This window comes from Vicugna pacos, chromosome 1, assembly GCF_048564905.1.
Source record: "Vicugna pacos chromosome 1, VicPac4, whole genome shotgun sequence".
In the NCBI taxonomy this organism is placed as follows: Eukaryota; Metazoa; Chordata; class Mammalia; order Artiodactyla; family Camelidae; genus Vicugna; species Vicugna pacos.
The window spans coordinates 108,129,893-108,143,676 of NC_132987.1; the positions used below are offsets into that span (position 1 = coordinate 108,129,893).

The 13,784-nt window shown below is 42.5% G+C and overlaps 1 protein-coding gene across 6 annotated transcripts in view; it reads right to left on the reverse strand.

Moving 5' to 3' along the window:
- The window catches only part of APP (amyloid beta precursor protein), a 257,769-nt gene that overhangs the window by 1,839 nt on the left and 242,146 nt on the right, over positions 1-13,784 (reverse strand). For all 6 annotated transcript variants that reach the window (XM_015248674.3, XM_006215213.4, XM_015248673.3 and 3 more), the window contains 2 exons: positions 9,821-9,921; positions 6,909-7,055 (listed from right to left, as the gene is read on the reverse strand). In XM_015248674.3, coding sequence (XP_015104160.1) covers positions 6,909-7,055; positions 9,821-9,921 — 248 coding nt within the window. The remainder of the gene's footprint in view (positions 1-6,908; positions 7,056-9,820; positions 9,922-13,784) is intronic.

Sequence of the window (13,784 nt, forward strand, 5' to 3'; positions counted from 1 at the left end):
TAGCTTTGTTATTACTGTTGTAAAATTTCTCTTCTGTAAAACCACTGGAAGTAAAGAGAATCAGCACAAATTTAATCAGAATGCAGCCGCATCTCTCCCACAAAGCAGTTTAGATGTGCTGTCCAGAAGATGGCTTTTCCTTCAAATGGATGTCTTCTCTTCTGTACGTGAGGAGATCGGGCTTCCCACATCATTTCTAGGAGGATACAGCAGGTCTGTTCCCCACTGCTGAGTGCTGCAAAGTGACGTTCAGTTCTTTAAGCAGCTTTTCCCGCTAAACCAACGATGCAAAAACACCAGAGAGCGGGTGTGTTGGTGCTAAGACACCAGGGCCAGGGATGGAGGGCGACTGATACACCAGGACTAGATCACACTGGCTAATAATTTAAACTGAAAGACTGGTGCAATCACTATGGAAAACAGTCTGGAGGTTCCTCAATAAACTGAAAATAGAGCTACCATAGGACCCAGAAATTGCACTCCTGAGTATGTGTCCAAAGGAAACAAAATCACTGTCTTGGAAAGACACCTGCACTGCCAGGTTCAGTTCAACCTTATGTACAAGGGCCAAGACATGGAGGCAGCCTAAGTGCCCATCAAGGGATGAATGGATACACACAGACACATACACACACTGGAATGTTATTCAGCCATAGGAAGAAGAAAATTCTGCCATTTGTGACAACACACGGATGAATCTGGAGGGCACCGTGCTAAGTAAAATAAGTCAGACGCAGAAAAAGACAAGTCCTGTAGGATTTCACTTATATGTGGAATCTAAACAAACCAAACTCAGACACAGAGAGCAGAGTGGTGGCTGCAGGGCTGGTGAAATGGGTGAAGGGGGTCAAAAGATACAAACTTCCAGCTATAATACAAGTAAGCCCTGGCATGGATGTCATGTACAGCAGGGTGACTACAGTTAGCAATACTGTATTGTATACTTAGACGTTGTTAAGAGAATGAATCTTAAAAGTTCTCGTAACGAGAAAAAAACTAAGAATGTGCAATCATCTGAAGGGATGAATGTTAACTGAATTTATCATGGTGATCGTTTTTCAACATATCAAATCATCATGTTGCCAACTTAAAACAAATACAATGTTACCCGTCAGTTATACCTCAATGAAACTGGAATTATCTGGTTCCCCTAGGGTCACTTTGTATGACTCCACCTCATGGACTGATTGACTCCTTTGAATCTGGGCGTGGATTGGAATGACCACCTTGGCTAATTCCAAAGCAGCTGAAATAGGAAGATGTAAAATTCCCTCATGCTGCCTGCTGTGTGCCGATTCAATTTTTTTTTAGGGGGGGAGTAGGGTGTAATTAGGTTTATATTTATTTATTTATTAATGGAGGTGCTGGGGATTGAACCCAGGACCTTGCGCATGCTAGACATGCACTCTACCACTGAGCTCTACCCCCTCTTCAATGCCCTGATTCTTAAGTCCCCATCCACCATCTGGTCAGAGCTGCCCGCGTTCTCCTGCAGCCAAGTCCTCAGGTTATTCCAATGACACGCCTGAGCCTTTCCCCATAGAACAAAGCCACCAACAAGCTCTTGCCAAGAGTTGGTCCTCAGAGGACACGGCACAAAGGGATGCTCAGCACCGCTGTCCCTGGGGGAATAGTCACAGATGTCTCCCCATCCCTTCCTCTTCCTTTGATCCACTCTGTTGTCAACAAATGAGGTCACCTTGCTTTAACTGGCAGTTGTGTCATCAGCCAGGCACTGATAAGTTAAAATGACACCATTAAAGACTGGCGCCAATAACGAGAAATTTCATTCCCTCTCCAAATTTGCTTTTGAGAAGCAGCCTGTGGGCAGCCATCTGGCATTCCAACTTGGGCATCTCTCATTCTGTGCCACCTCTTCATCGAGATTTCAAAGAATGTACAGATTAAAAACAAAACAAAACACCCAAAGGGCTGGTCCCTCTGGTCCTAACACAGCCTGGAGTAGCACTTTCGACCCCTCTTTGGCTAATGTCCTCTTCCTACCCCTTTCTCCCTAAACTTGACTCTTCAGAACCATTCATTCTTTCACTACAGCCAGAGGAACTTACAGCTCAACCAGCAGACTGTAGAGATAAAATTCTATTTGGGTCTTTCAGTTTTTAGCTCCCTCATCATGTCGTCTCTAGCGTGGGTACTTCAGGCTTGCAGCAGGGCCACTGAACACTGCATTTCAATTCTACGATGTATGGTAACCAGCAGGGTGTGTGCTGATGAATGTCCCTTTACACGTGGCCCTGAGTTAGGCTCCACGACCGAATCCCAGCCCCTAAGATTTTCCATTCCAGGTCCTTTAGGTGGACAAAGAATGGAGAATAAGATAAACTGAACATGCACAACAAGCAGAGAGTGCAAGAACATCCAAAACACCAGTGACACAGGACGGAAAGTACTGACAGAGGGACCAGCAGTGAAGTTGTCCAGCCACCCCCCCACCCCTGCCAGTAAGTGCGCGGTGTTGGTTCTCTCCTCTGCTGTACGCATGTGCATTTCCTCAATTATGCTTCTGTCTCTTTGTAAGTAGTTCAGTTACATGTAGTGCCCACCACCAAGTAAGTCTTCCGGCAAGCTCTGGAACTCCTTGGACCTTTCAATTTCTCCTCCTGCTGTGCCTCCACTAAAAGCTGACTTTTTGCAAGGAACAAAGGGCCCATAAGGACATACGTTTATAATGTCACCCATCTGACGGCACCTTCATTAGAAAGAGTCCTCTGCCCTATCTCCATGAAAAGCTAAACAAGCAACTCTTCTTATTTGGATCATAAATGAGATGACTGGGTTGGGGTGGGGTGGGTGGGAGACCCCTGGTCTTCCAGCTCTCATATCTATGAAAGAAAAATTTTTAATATCCTTCAATGAAGAGAATTTGTGCCCTCCCCTTCTTATGAAGGGTGATGTTTCCAGCTGGAAGGAGGTGTGGAAAGAGCTCCAATATATATTTTCAAATAGTGTCAACTGACATCAGTGTAGAAAACGCCTGACTGCTACTGAACAGAACCTGGGGTCAGTGGGCTGTGCAGAACCGCATTCCCGCAGGAGCAGAGGTGGGGAATTCAGTGGCAGCGGGACCCTCAGCCGGCAGAGATGGGCACATGTGGGAAACAGTTGCAAAGGGCCCTCGTGTCACTGATTCAGGCACAAATAAAGCCGCGTCATCTTCTTGGGAAGCCGTGGCTGATGACCTACAGAGAGACTCTCTGGCCTTGTAACTAAGCATATCATTACATCCATAGGTATTGCTTATTTCTTAATAATTAAAACTAGCAACTGCTCATTTCCAGCTGGTAACAGTTCCCTCAATAGCAGTCCTGGCTTGCTTTCACTTCCACGTCTCTGTGATCTTCTGCAGGAATCCTCCCCTCTAAGAAGGACAGACTTCCTGGAGACCAAAGCTTTGGTCGTAAGTTCTCCTTCATGCACTGATGTATGACTGTATTCTGTCCTGTAGACTCGGGCCAGTCCCTCTGGAAATATCCATTTACTCATTTTCGTTCTTAGTGAAATAAACTGACTCATGAATGAAGTGGGTTCACCAGAGTTGGAAAGAAACTTACTTCCACATCCATGAATGTGACAGCCTGCTGAGACAAGCAGGGATGTGTGAGGGAGGGGCCCCTGCACTCAGCACGGACTCTGAGAGGAAGGGTGTTAAAACCCTGCGACACCCTACATCCTCCAGGCCAGGTGACCCAGCCGAGGTGCCGAGGCTGGGCTGCAGCTCTTTGGGTCCGAGTTAGACTATAACCTTCCTGAGGGCAGGGATGGTGACGGTCATCCTTCACAGATGAAGCTCTGTTCCAACACGGCTCAACGTGGAGCTCGACAAAGCTTTACCTACTGACTGGAGAGAGAGGAAGGCCTCTCCCGGGAGAAAGGGATGGTTTCCAGGTTAAAGTAACATCCTTACTTTGAGGAAGAAGGAAGTGAGAGGAAATAAAGAAAAGAGACACAGAAGTTGGTGGGGCAGCCACTCTGCTGGTCCCGAGTTGTTCTCAAGTAGCTAACGAAATAAATCAAAAACTGCACCTCCTGGGAGTGATGGAAATGTGAGCCATCTTGTTTGTGGTGGTGGTTTCATGGGTGTACACATCTATCAAAATGCACCAAAGTGTACACCTGAAATATGTGTAGTTTACTGTACAGGAACCACACCACAATAACGGTGTAAAAAAAAAAAAGAGAGAGAGAGAGAGAGACTGACAGCTGCCCTCCCTACAATTTTGCTCCTTCCACGATGCCTTCTGGCTTAAAAATCAGTTTATTTATTCATTTTTTTTTTCAGAATGTGTGTTAAAGCGTCAACTTCTCTAATATTCCAGAACCAAGGGGACTTTTCTGGTTAACTAACCAAAAGAAACACTGAACCTAGGCAGCTGCAAGGAGGCATAAAAGGCAAGTCATCTTGGAGACCAGAGGTACCGTTTCCTACTCCCTAAGGTTTGCTCAGAAAACTGAAGGGACAGAGCGCTAACCCTGCACATCAGTGATTCTCAAAACCGACTGCTTGTCTGAATCTGCTGTGAAGATTTTCTACACTCAGCTTTCCAGCCTCCTATTCAGAAATTCTGTTTCCCAGGAGTGGGGTAGGAACTAGGGATGTGGTCCTTTTCAATCAGTTCCTGGTAAGTCTCAGGCACAGACCTGGTGGAGAGCCCCCGAGGTGCCTTGCTCTACGGCCCAGCTTCCCTGGGCTCTGTCATGGGCTGAGCTGTGTCCCCCCCAAATTCCTCTGCTGAAGACCCAATCTGCGTACCTCACAGTACGATAGTGTTTGAAAAAAGGGTCTTTAAAGAGGTCATTAAGGTTAGATGACGTCATCAGGGCAGACCCTAATCCAGTTAATTCTGGGGTCCTTACAAGAAGAGGAGATTAGGATGCAACTCTGTGCAGAGGGAAGACGATGTGAAGGCAGGGAAGCCAAGGAGAATGGCGGCCTCAGAAGAAACCAAACTGACCGACACCTTGGTCTCAGACTTCAGAACTGGGAGGAAATAAATTCCTGTGGTTGAAGCCACCCAGCCTGTGTTACGGCAGCCCCAGCAAAACAGCACTAGCTCTTGGTCCTTTGGCACCAAAATCAGGCACTTTGATCAAAAAGCAGCTGCCTCCTGGGTAGATTCACTAGTTCAAGGCAATGACAACACACAATTATATTAAAGAACCTGAAACAGGCTTCTATTCTGAATTATTCTGAAAACACTTTTATTTGCCCAAACATGGCATCCAAATGAAAAAAAAATGTTTTGAGTAGAAATGAGATGAATGATGATAACAGTAATAATAATACGTCTTGTATTGTTTCAAAGGACAGAAGCTCAGAAATACAATTACACTTGCTGACATCACCGCTCATTCACATGCTAGCCCTCCAGCCTGCCAGACGTCTTCTTTCACGTCTTGCCACCTGTTTCCCGGCTTCATTCCTGTCACTGCTCTAAAGCTCAGCCCCACCAGGACGGACATGGGAAATAAGACTCAAAACCAATTTCCACCAGCAGCTCCTGTAATCAAGCAGCCTGGAAGTTCTAAGTGCGGAACTAAATCAGGTTTCTGGCTTTGCCACAAATTTAATTTATTTAAACTGTTCCTGTCCTTCTATAACCAAAAACGGTTTGAAGCACATTTCCTTGGGGCTAGTGAGACGTTTAACTCCCTGGAAACATCTGAACTTTTCCCTGATGGAAAAAAGCAATGGACAGGAGGTGGGGGAATCTGAACTCTGACTCCCAGTGCTACTGAATTTGACATGCACACTTCTTCTGTCTGGGTCTGTTTTCTCCTCTACAAAATGAGAAGAGCAATTAATTGATCATTGAGCTCTCAAACTTCTAGACCTCTCAAGATGTGTTAATTCACTTCCTCTAACAGTCCCCTGAAAACTACATATACTGTGAGGACCCCCCGACCAAAGCTGCATTTTAAATGCGTATAAAGATCTTATTTGCACACTTAATTTTATTTTAAAATATTTTGCATCGTGGGTTTCAGGCGTCACACTGAATCTTGCTGCTTGCTCTGTTCTGTTGGTGTAACTCACTCCCTCTGCTGTACACACTCCTGTTTCTCACCGGGCGGGGCTGCAGGGAGAAAGTCTCAAGGAAGTGTGATCGTCACTCTGTGGGTCTTCCCTCCACCCGCGGTGCCACACTGCACTCACAGCTTGGAACTAAGGTATTTCAGGTGGAAGTGCAGGGTAACAGGTTAAACATCTTTTTAAAAAATGAAAGTATAGTTGACTTACAATGTTGTGTTAGTTTCTGGTGTACAGCGTAGTGACTCAGTTTTTTATATATATATATAGTATATTTTTCATTATAGGTTATTAAAGCTATTGAATACAGTTCCCTGTGCTTTTAACATTTTGAATAACCTTGCATATCTGGCTTAGCCCTTTGGCACAATGTGATTTTCTGTGAAACTCTTCACTGAAAATTGTTTATTATTACCCGGCTGGAATTAGAAGTCAGATTATTTAAGATGAAAAAAAAAATCCAGGAGTAAATGTGTTTAAATTTTTTTTTTTAAAAGCAGCCTTCCACTTCTTTACCACTTGTAACTTCTGCTGCTGTTTTTTCTTTTAAATGTTTGATGGTGATCACAGTATCTTTAAGTCAGGCATTATCATTAGTATTATTTTGATATTCAGTACGAATTATAAGAAGTTAAGACAGCAGCCTATATCTCCAATGCCTAGATCGGAGTTATTTGTAAGTTGGAATGAATAAAAAAACCCCAAAGCTAAGGAAACAGCTGCAATTTGAGCACCATGCAGGAACACAGATTGTTTTTTTCAAAGAAAAAATATTTGGATGTGATTAGTCTAACACCAAGCAAGATTTCCTTCATAGTTTTTAACTCCCACTTGCAAACATGCAGCCACATTTCCTTACCTCCACCACACCATGATGGATGGACGTGTACTGTTTCTTCTTCAGCATCACCAAGGTGATGACGATCACTGTTGCTATGACAACACCGCCCACCATGAGTCCAATGATTGCACCTTTGTTTGAACCCACATCTTCTGCAAAGAACACCTTCAAAAGGAATCAAGAGAAAGAACTGTAATTGCTGGAGATCTCTGACTGAGGTATGTGAGAAGTTTCAGTGTATCCAGTATAGATTTTACACCATATGTTTGAGTTGTTGGTCGCTCAATTATCTGGTGCGTACTTGAAAAAAAAAACCCACATTCTACTCACTAAGAATGACATTTGTAGTCTATAGAATGATGCACAATACGTGGCTTCTATGGACTATGTGGCTTCCCCAGTTCTAGAAAGTCTACTTTCCCCCCTTGTATCTCTAGAAAGGCAAAACAGAAACCTGCAGGAACCTGAAACCCTTTAACAGGTGCGACATTTGGTAAGAGGGGGACCGCAGCTCTTGGGTCTATCAAAAACTGGAAAGGGATGGATCATGACTATGAAAGGAGGTCACAGCAGGTTTCAAAGGAGACCTGACACATGACAGCTATGCTTTAGGTGCTTTTCAAGCCTGCAGATGCCCTCGTTTCCTTAGAGGGATATTTCTAATACACAGGAACCAGCATCCTGAAATAAAGAGTTAAAATTAAACAGAAGCAAAGAAGGCATCTTGTTACCTACTTTCAGCCACATGAATTCAGCAGGACACTAATTAACCTTGAGAAGCATAAGGCTTAAAAGGCACTTCTTTCAAAGAGAAGTTAGGAGGCAACAAGGTAAGAATTTTAATAGCCACACATTAACACATGCTTTTCTACAACCTTGTTTCTAGAAACCCAACTCAAAATGTTGTTGTATCCCACTGTTTATTTGGGTTAAACATGAAAAGAATTTGGAGAACACTGTAAAGAAGAAATTTATTCAGTGATAAATTTATTGCACTATGTTCCTTCATACTGTTTATGAAAGCAAGTCATTATTTTTCAACTTTATAGTTGAATGGAATTATAAAGGTGCACTGCAACTTTTATCATCTTGTTATGTAAGGAGATGATCTTATACCAGATCATCTGGCCTAACTACTACTGAACATAGACCACATCTGTTTGTATAAATGAATACAAATAGCTCTCTAAATAATTCTTTTAATATAATCTCAAGATAGTAAAATGACAGACTAACATTGCTAAAACTAACATCCTAGCAATCTGAAAAGGCAAGATGAAATACAGCAAATGAAGCACATTTTTAAAAGAGTTTTTACCGATGGTATCTGCCACAAAATTAGAAACTGTTCATAATTATTCCCCATTCTAAACAAATATGCTAGCTCAACTGCATTTATAAAAAGCAAATTATTAATCAGCTAATGACACAAGTACGAGGTAGTCAGAAATGAAGGCAAGCCTGGGCATCTTCCTCTGACTTTAAGAAAATACCGTAATTTTGTAATATTCATCGCACTAATTATAGTACATTATCTTATCAACTTGTTCAGTACAGGGAGCTGATTCTCTTAATTGCTGCCGCTGCCATCAGTCACTGTCGCGTTAGAGGAGTCAGTGGAATTGCGGACATGGGGCTTTTATGACACAGGCACCAGAAAATACAAAGCCACACATTAATCTTGGACTCTCTGCTCCCCCAGCTCCCAGTTCTTCAGCAGATGGCCCCAGGTTTGTTTTTTTTTAACATCTTTGGCATCAGCCAGATCAAGAGGGCCCTTGATTCTGTAATAACTGACACTGGATTAACTTGCCAGTGAAAACCATGCTTCAAAAAGCTCAACGTGCATTTACCAAAAAGATTATCGGGGGTTAAAATGCAAATCTGAGTCTCAAGTCCATTTTGGATTTGCCTCAATTGTCTGGAGTGAAAAGAGGCATACACTAGGCTTTCCAGGAATCTCTTTTGGAGCTTAACACTTGGATTTATAAATTTTAATTATGAATACTGGAAAAATAGTTTCCTCCGGAAAAAGGCACACACACACAACAACAAAGCAGTTGCCCGGGAGAGTCCTTCTCAAGTATTACTGCTTTCAGAATTCTGTTAGCATTTCTGTCCACTACTCTATGTGCCAATAAAATTGTCTTCTTTATTGATTTAAGCCACTTACTGGGCTTACTCTTAAGAGGAAAGGAACCCTAACATAATGCAGGATTGCTTTATCTGAAGCTTTCGGTAAAGGATTTTATGTAACTACTGGAGCTACCTTTAAGGAGATGGGTGCGTTTTGATTTACTCCCATTCTAATATTTGGGGGGAGAAAGGGTGATTGTTTCTGAAAAGGAAGCTGCTGTCTTTCTTGCCCAAGCCTTCTGCTGAACAGCACTGCTGGGAACATCTTGCAGTGTAGCTCACCTACTGTCTTCCACCCACCTCCAGAGAGTCCCAAACATCCCACCCTTGCGGGGGAATTTAAAAGGCAGGGAGGGGACGCGAGGGAGGGGCGAGGGAGAGGTGAGGAAGCCCAGGGGGAAAGTTACAAATGTGAAATTAACCAAAGGGCCATAAAAGCTGTTTTGTGAACCCAAGCAGTGTTAGCACATGTTTATCAGAGATTTTGATTCCTTCACACAAACCTATTATAAACCTGATTGCCTAGAAAAACAGACTGGAAGTTAATTAAAATGGCTGCTAGAATACAAATTAATTCCACTTTAAGCCCTGCGTGGGCTTCGCTGCTTTCTAGGCACAAAGAACTCCTATATAAAGAACCTCTTTTTGTATTTTCTTCATGTTGGCGTGATGATCCTACAGGCCCGGGTTTTATTTTTGTTTCAATCTTTTCCTTAACTGGACTTCTGACCCAGGAGGAGCCAGAGTCACTTGGCAAGACGGAGTGGCAGGAAGAGGTGGAATATGTCACGTACCAGTTTTTGGTGATGAACTTCATATCCTGAATCGTGTCGGAACTCTGCATCCATCTTCACCTCAGAGATCTCTTCTGTCTTGATATTTGTCAACCCTGAACCTGCATTATACCATAAGCATTACATTGTAATTAAAATATGCAGGACAGTTAATCTCTTTTCTCCATAGACAATACTGTTACCAGCACAAAGACTACCAGAAACTTCCTTCCAGGACTGAAGATAGAGAAAAATAGATTAATGACTTTCTCCAAGAAAAATGACACCCTGTATTTAAATCCTTAATCACTACTTATTTTAAACTAAAAGGAATTAAAGATTAGAGAAATCTGAACTCCAGGCTTCTATTGCCTTTAAACACATGCTAAATTATTCTTTTTAAATGGGAAAACACAGAGGTTAAATGCTAGTTGGGAAGCTGGCAAGGATCTGTTCCTAGAATATGCTGGCTTGGTTTAGGGGCTTATTGTTCAGCCTATTTAATGTCTTTTTCCATGTGCTCTCCTGCCATCAGAAAAAAAATTATAAAAGGCTTTAAAAGTGAGCATTAATTACCTGGCAGAACAAAACTGCTACTTTGGGACTCTGTTCCAACTGCAGATAAATTATGTTTGTGCATCTAGGCAGTGAAGCACCGTAAAAATCATGTCATTTATTTAGTTAAGCGATCTGGTTATAGATACAGAATCCGCGGAATTAAGAACTACAGTACGTAATTTTTGAAAGTGCTTCTGTGGCACCCACGGAATTTCTAACTCACTAACTCTTCTTTCCCCATGAATTGTTACAGGATTCTTACACTAAGTGTTACAATGAATTTCATTTTTCAGATACTCATTTGAAGCTTAAAAACAAAACACAAAGTACTTTATAGAACAAAAAGTGAAAGTACAAGGTATAGATATGTTTTCAAGCAGCAGCACTTAAATATCAAAAGTCAGAGCTTTAGGACGAGAAAGGCCTTTAAAATCTCTCTTCTGTGGTGTTCCCACCCAGGGGCAAACTCTCAGCTCCTGCCTGAACAGAGAAGAATGTATCATTTTGCCTCCATCATGGACAGCCTGGTCCACTAGAACGGCTTTTCTTACATTAAGCCCAAGTCAGTTTCCCCATTAACTTCCACTCTTTGACTGTTCAGCACAGAGGAGGCCTAAGTGTCCCTTCTGCACTCCAGCCTTGAACAGCTCAGGCACCCAAGGGAGGCACCATGCGCCTGCTGACTGTCCGCCTACTCAGGCTGCACGCTACCAAGCTCCTTCAGCTCCCACGGGACCTCATTCCTTGCTTTTGGTTTAGTCACTTTTACAATCTTGTCTACCAGGTGGTGTGAAACTTGCCATACATCTTGCCGATGAAAAGCGGTGTCCACAGCGTACGACGTGCTAGTTGTGTATCACAGCCAATACAAAGAGAAAAGAGGATGATTTCACAAGACCCAGGGAACCCATACTGGTTGTGACAGATCACTGATTCCTTGGCCAACTGCTCACAAAGCTTCCATTTAATAACCTATCTGAAAATGGACCCAAGATCAATGTCAGTCTCTGCCTGGCTTGTGGCTTGTGATGCTGTCTTCTCTCCATTACTTGTCAGAAATACGTTGTTGTTTTTTTTACTTTTCCTATCTTCCCAGCTCTGCATGGTTCCACAAAGATGGCAGAGAATGGTTCTACAATTTCACCCTGAAGTTCTCTTAGCCCAGGGTCGTAAAGACTTCGACTTGGACAAAGAAGTGTGGTAGTTTTAAAATATATCCACAAATTTGTATATACGCCTCCCTTCAAGGGGGGGGGGCTTTATTCCCTTTCCTTGGGTGTAGACTAGATATAGTGACTTGCTTCTCATCTACAGGAACATGGCACAAGTGCTGCTGTATGACTGCTGGGGCTGGGTCATAGAAGGCAGCTTCCTTCTTAGTCTCTTGGATCCCTTGGTCGGTGGAAAGCCAGCTGCCATGTTGTGAGGACACGCAAGCAGTCCTATAAAAAGGTTCACGTGGTGAGGAACTGAGGTCTCCGGCCAACAGCCATGTGACTGAGCCATCTTGGAAAAAGAATCACCAGCCCCTGCCAAACTTCAAGTCCTCAGATGACTGCAGCTTTAGCAGATGTCTTGACTGCAACCTCCTGAGAGACCCTGAGCTTGAAGCACCCAGCTAAACCATGCTTGAAACCCTTAGCATTACAGCAACTGTAAGAAACTAAAAGCTTGTTGCTTTAAGTGGCTGATTTATGGGGTTATTTATTACATAGTCATAGAGAACTAATGCAAGAGACTAGTGCTTTCTTTTCCCATCTTGATCTACCTTGGGCTTTAATTTCCTTTAAAGATCATTCTCTTTAATGTACACACGAAAGACAGAAATGCAATCAAAATGGGACAGTTTTCCCTTCTCTCTTCTTTTTTAAGTGGTCCTCTCATTGACTGTCCCCTGATCTCCCTAACCCCACCCCAAGAGCTGCAGGGTTCTCTAGTCTTATTTATTTTCTGCCTTTAAAATTATTAGCATTTTCTCCTAAGTTTCATCTCAATCTGACCTCTAATCTTCCTGACGCAGATTTTTACTGAGGTGTGACACTAACGGTCTTCCATTTCTCGTTAGTTATATATTTTTATCTTTCTACAAGCCCCTTTAAATCTGTGATCCTTATGGAACCAAAGTGATTTCTTTATACCTCACCTCTTTTTTTGTCATCAGGATCTAACAATGCAATAGTTGAAATTATATTTCTGAGATTTTAGGAAAACTCTATTGAACAGTCTTTCCTTTTAGATTTGTGGGACGAAATTACATTAAAAAAAAAAAAAGTAAAGAATGAGCTCTCCACTCAAAATTTTAAAAACCCACACTATTTCTGAAAGGATACCAAGGGTATTTTTGACGGTCAGAAAAAAAAGTCAAATTCATGTAGCAAGTCAGAACAACAGATAATTACAGCTCAATCGTCTGCAAGATTCTCGGCAAAAAGAGCTCTTGCTGGTTCATTTTTGTACAGCATGTGCAGCCATTCACTGAAAAGACTTTCTATATATTGAGCAAATCTCATTAAAGGGGGGAAAGTTAATAAGCTCGCACCTGAGAAAACATCCCTGATAACAAGCTGATACTGCCTAGAATGAAATGTGATGAGAAGATTTAAGTAAACCTCCAGGACCTTTGTTTACAGTTTCACAAGATGCTTTTTCTGAGTTGTGCCGATTCCATTCTAAGCTCTGGTGTGAGTCTCTTTGTTAAAATCACGATGAGTGAGGACAACCTGCTGTTCACTTGAAGAAGGGAAGTGGGTCCTTCAGGAAGCCTTTCACAAAGCATCTGGTTTCCTTTATTAGGACTGGAGAGGGCTGGTTAAGGTACAGTGGAAAGGGTAAGCTTTCTACCCTGTGAAGAGCCTGCTAACATACAGACGCATCTCAGAGATACTGTGGGTTTAGTTCCACACCACCCAGTAGAGTGACTATTGCAATAAAGTCATGCAAATTTTGGGGGTTCCCTTTTTGGATGCACATAAAAGTTGTATTTGCACTATACTGTAGTCTAGTTTTTAAAAAGGAGCGTATGGACCTGAATTAAAAATCCTTTACTGCTAAAAAATGCTAACCATCATCTAAGCCTTCAGTGGGTTGTAATCTTTTTGCAATAGTACATCAAAGATCACCGAGCACCATAATACAGCAATAATAATACATAAGTGTGAAACAATGAGACAATCACCAAACTGTGACACAGAGACATGAGTAAGCAAATGCTCTTGGAAAAGTGGCACCAATAGATTTAATCGCCTCAGAGTTGCCACAAACCTTCAACTTGCAAAACACGCAGCATCTGGGAAGTGCAATAAAACGAGGTATGCCTGTATTTTTCTTCCTTCTTCTGGTCAAATGGTAACTGGTAACTTGTCCTTCAGAGTCTATTTCTCTCTGGGAATAAGCTTAGGGGAGCAGCTGTCATGGCCACTGTCCCCAG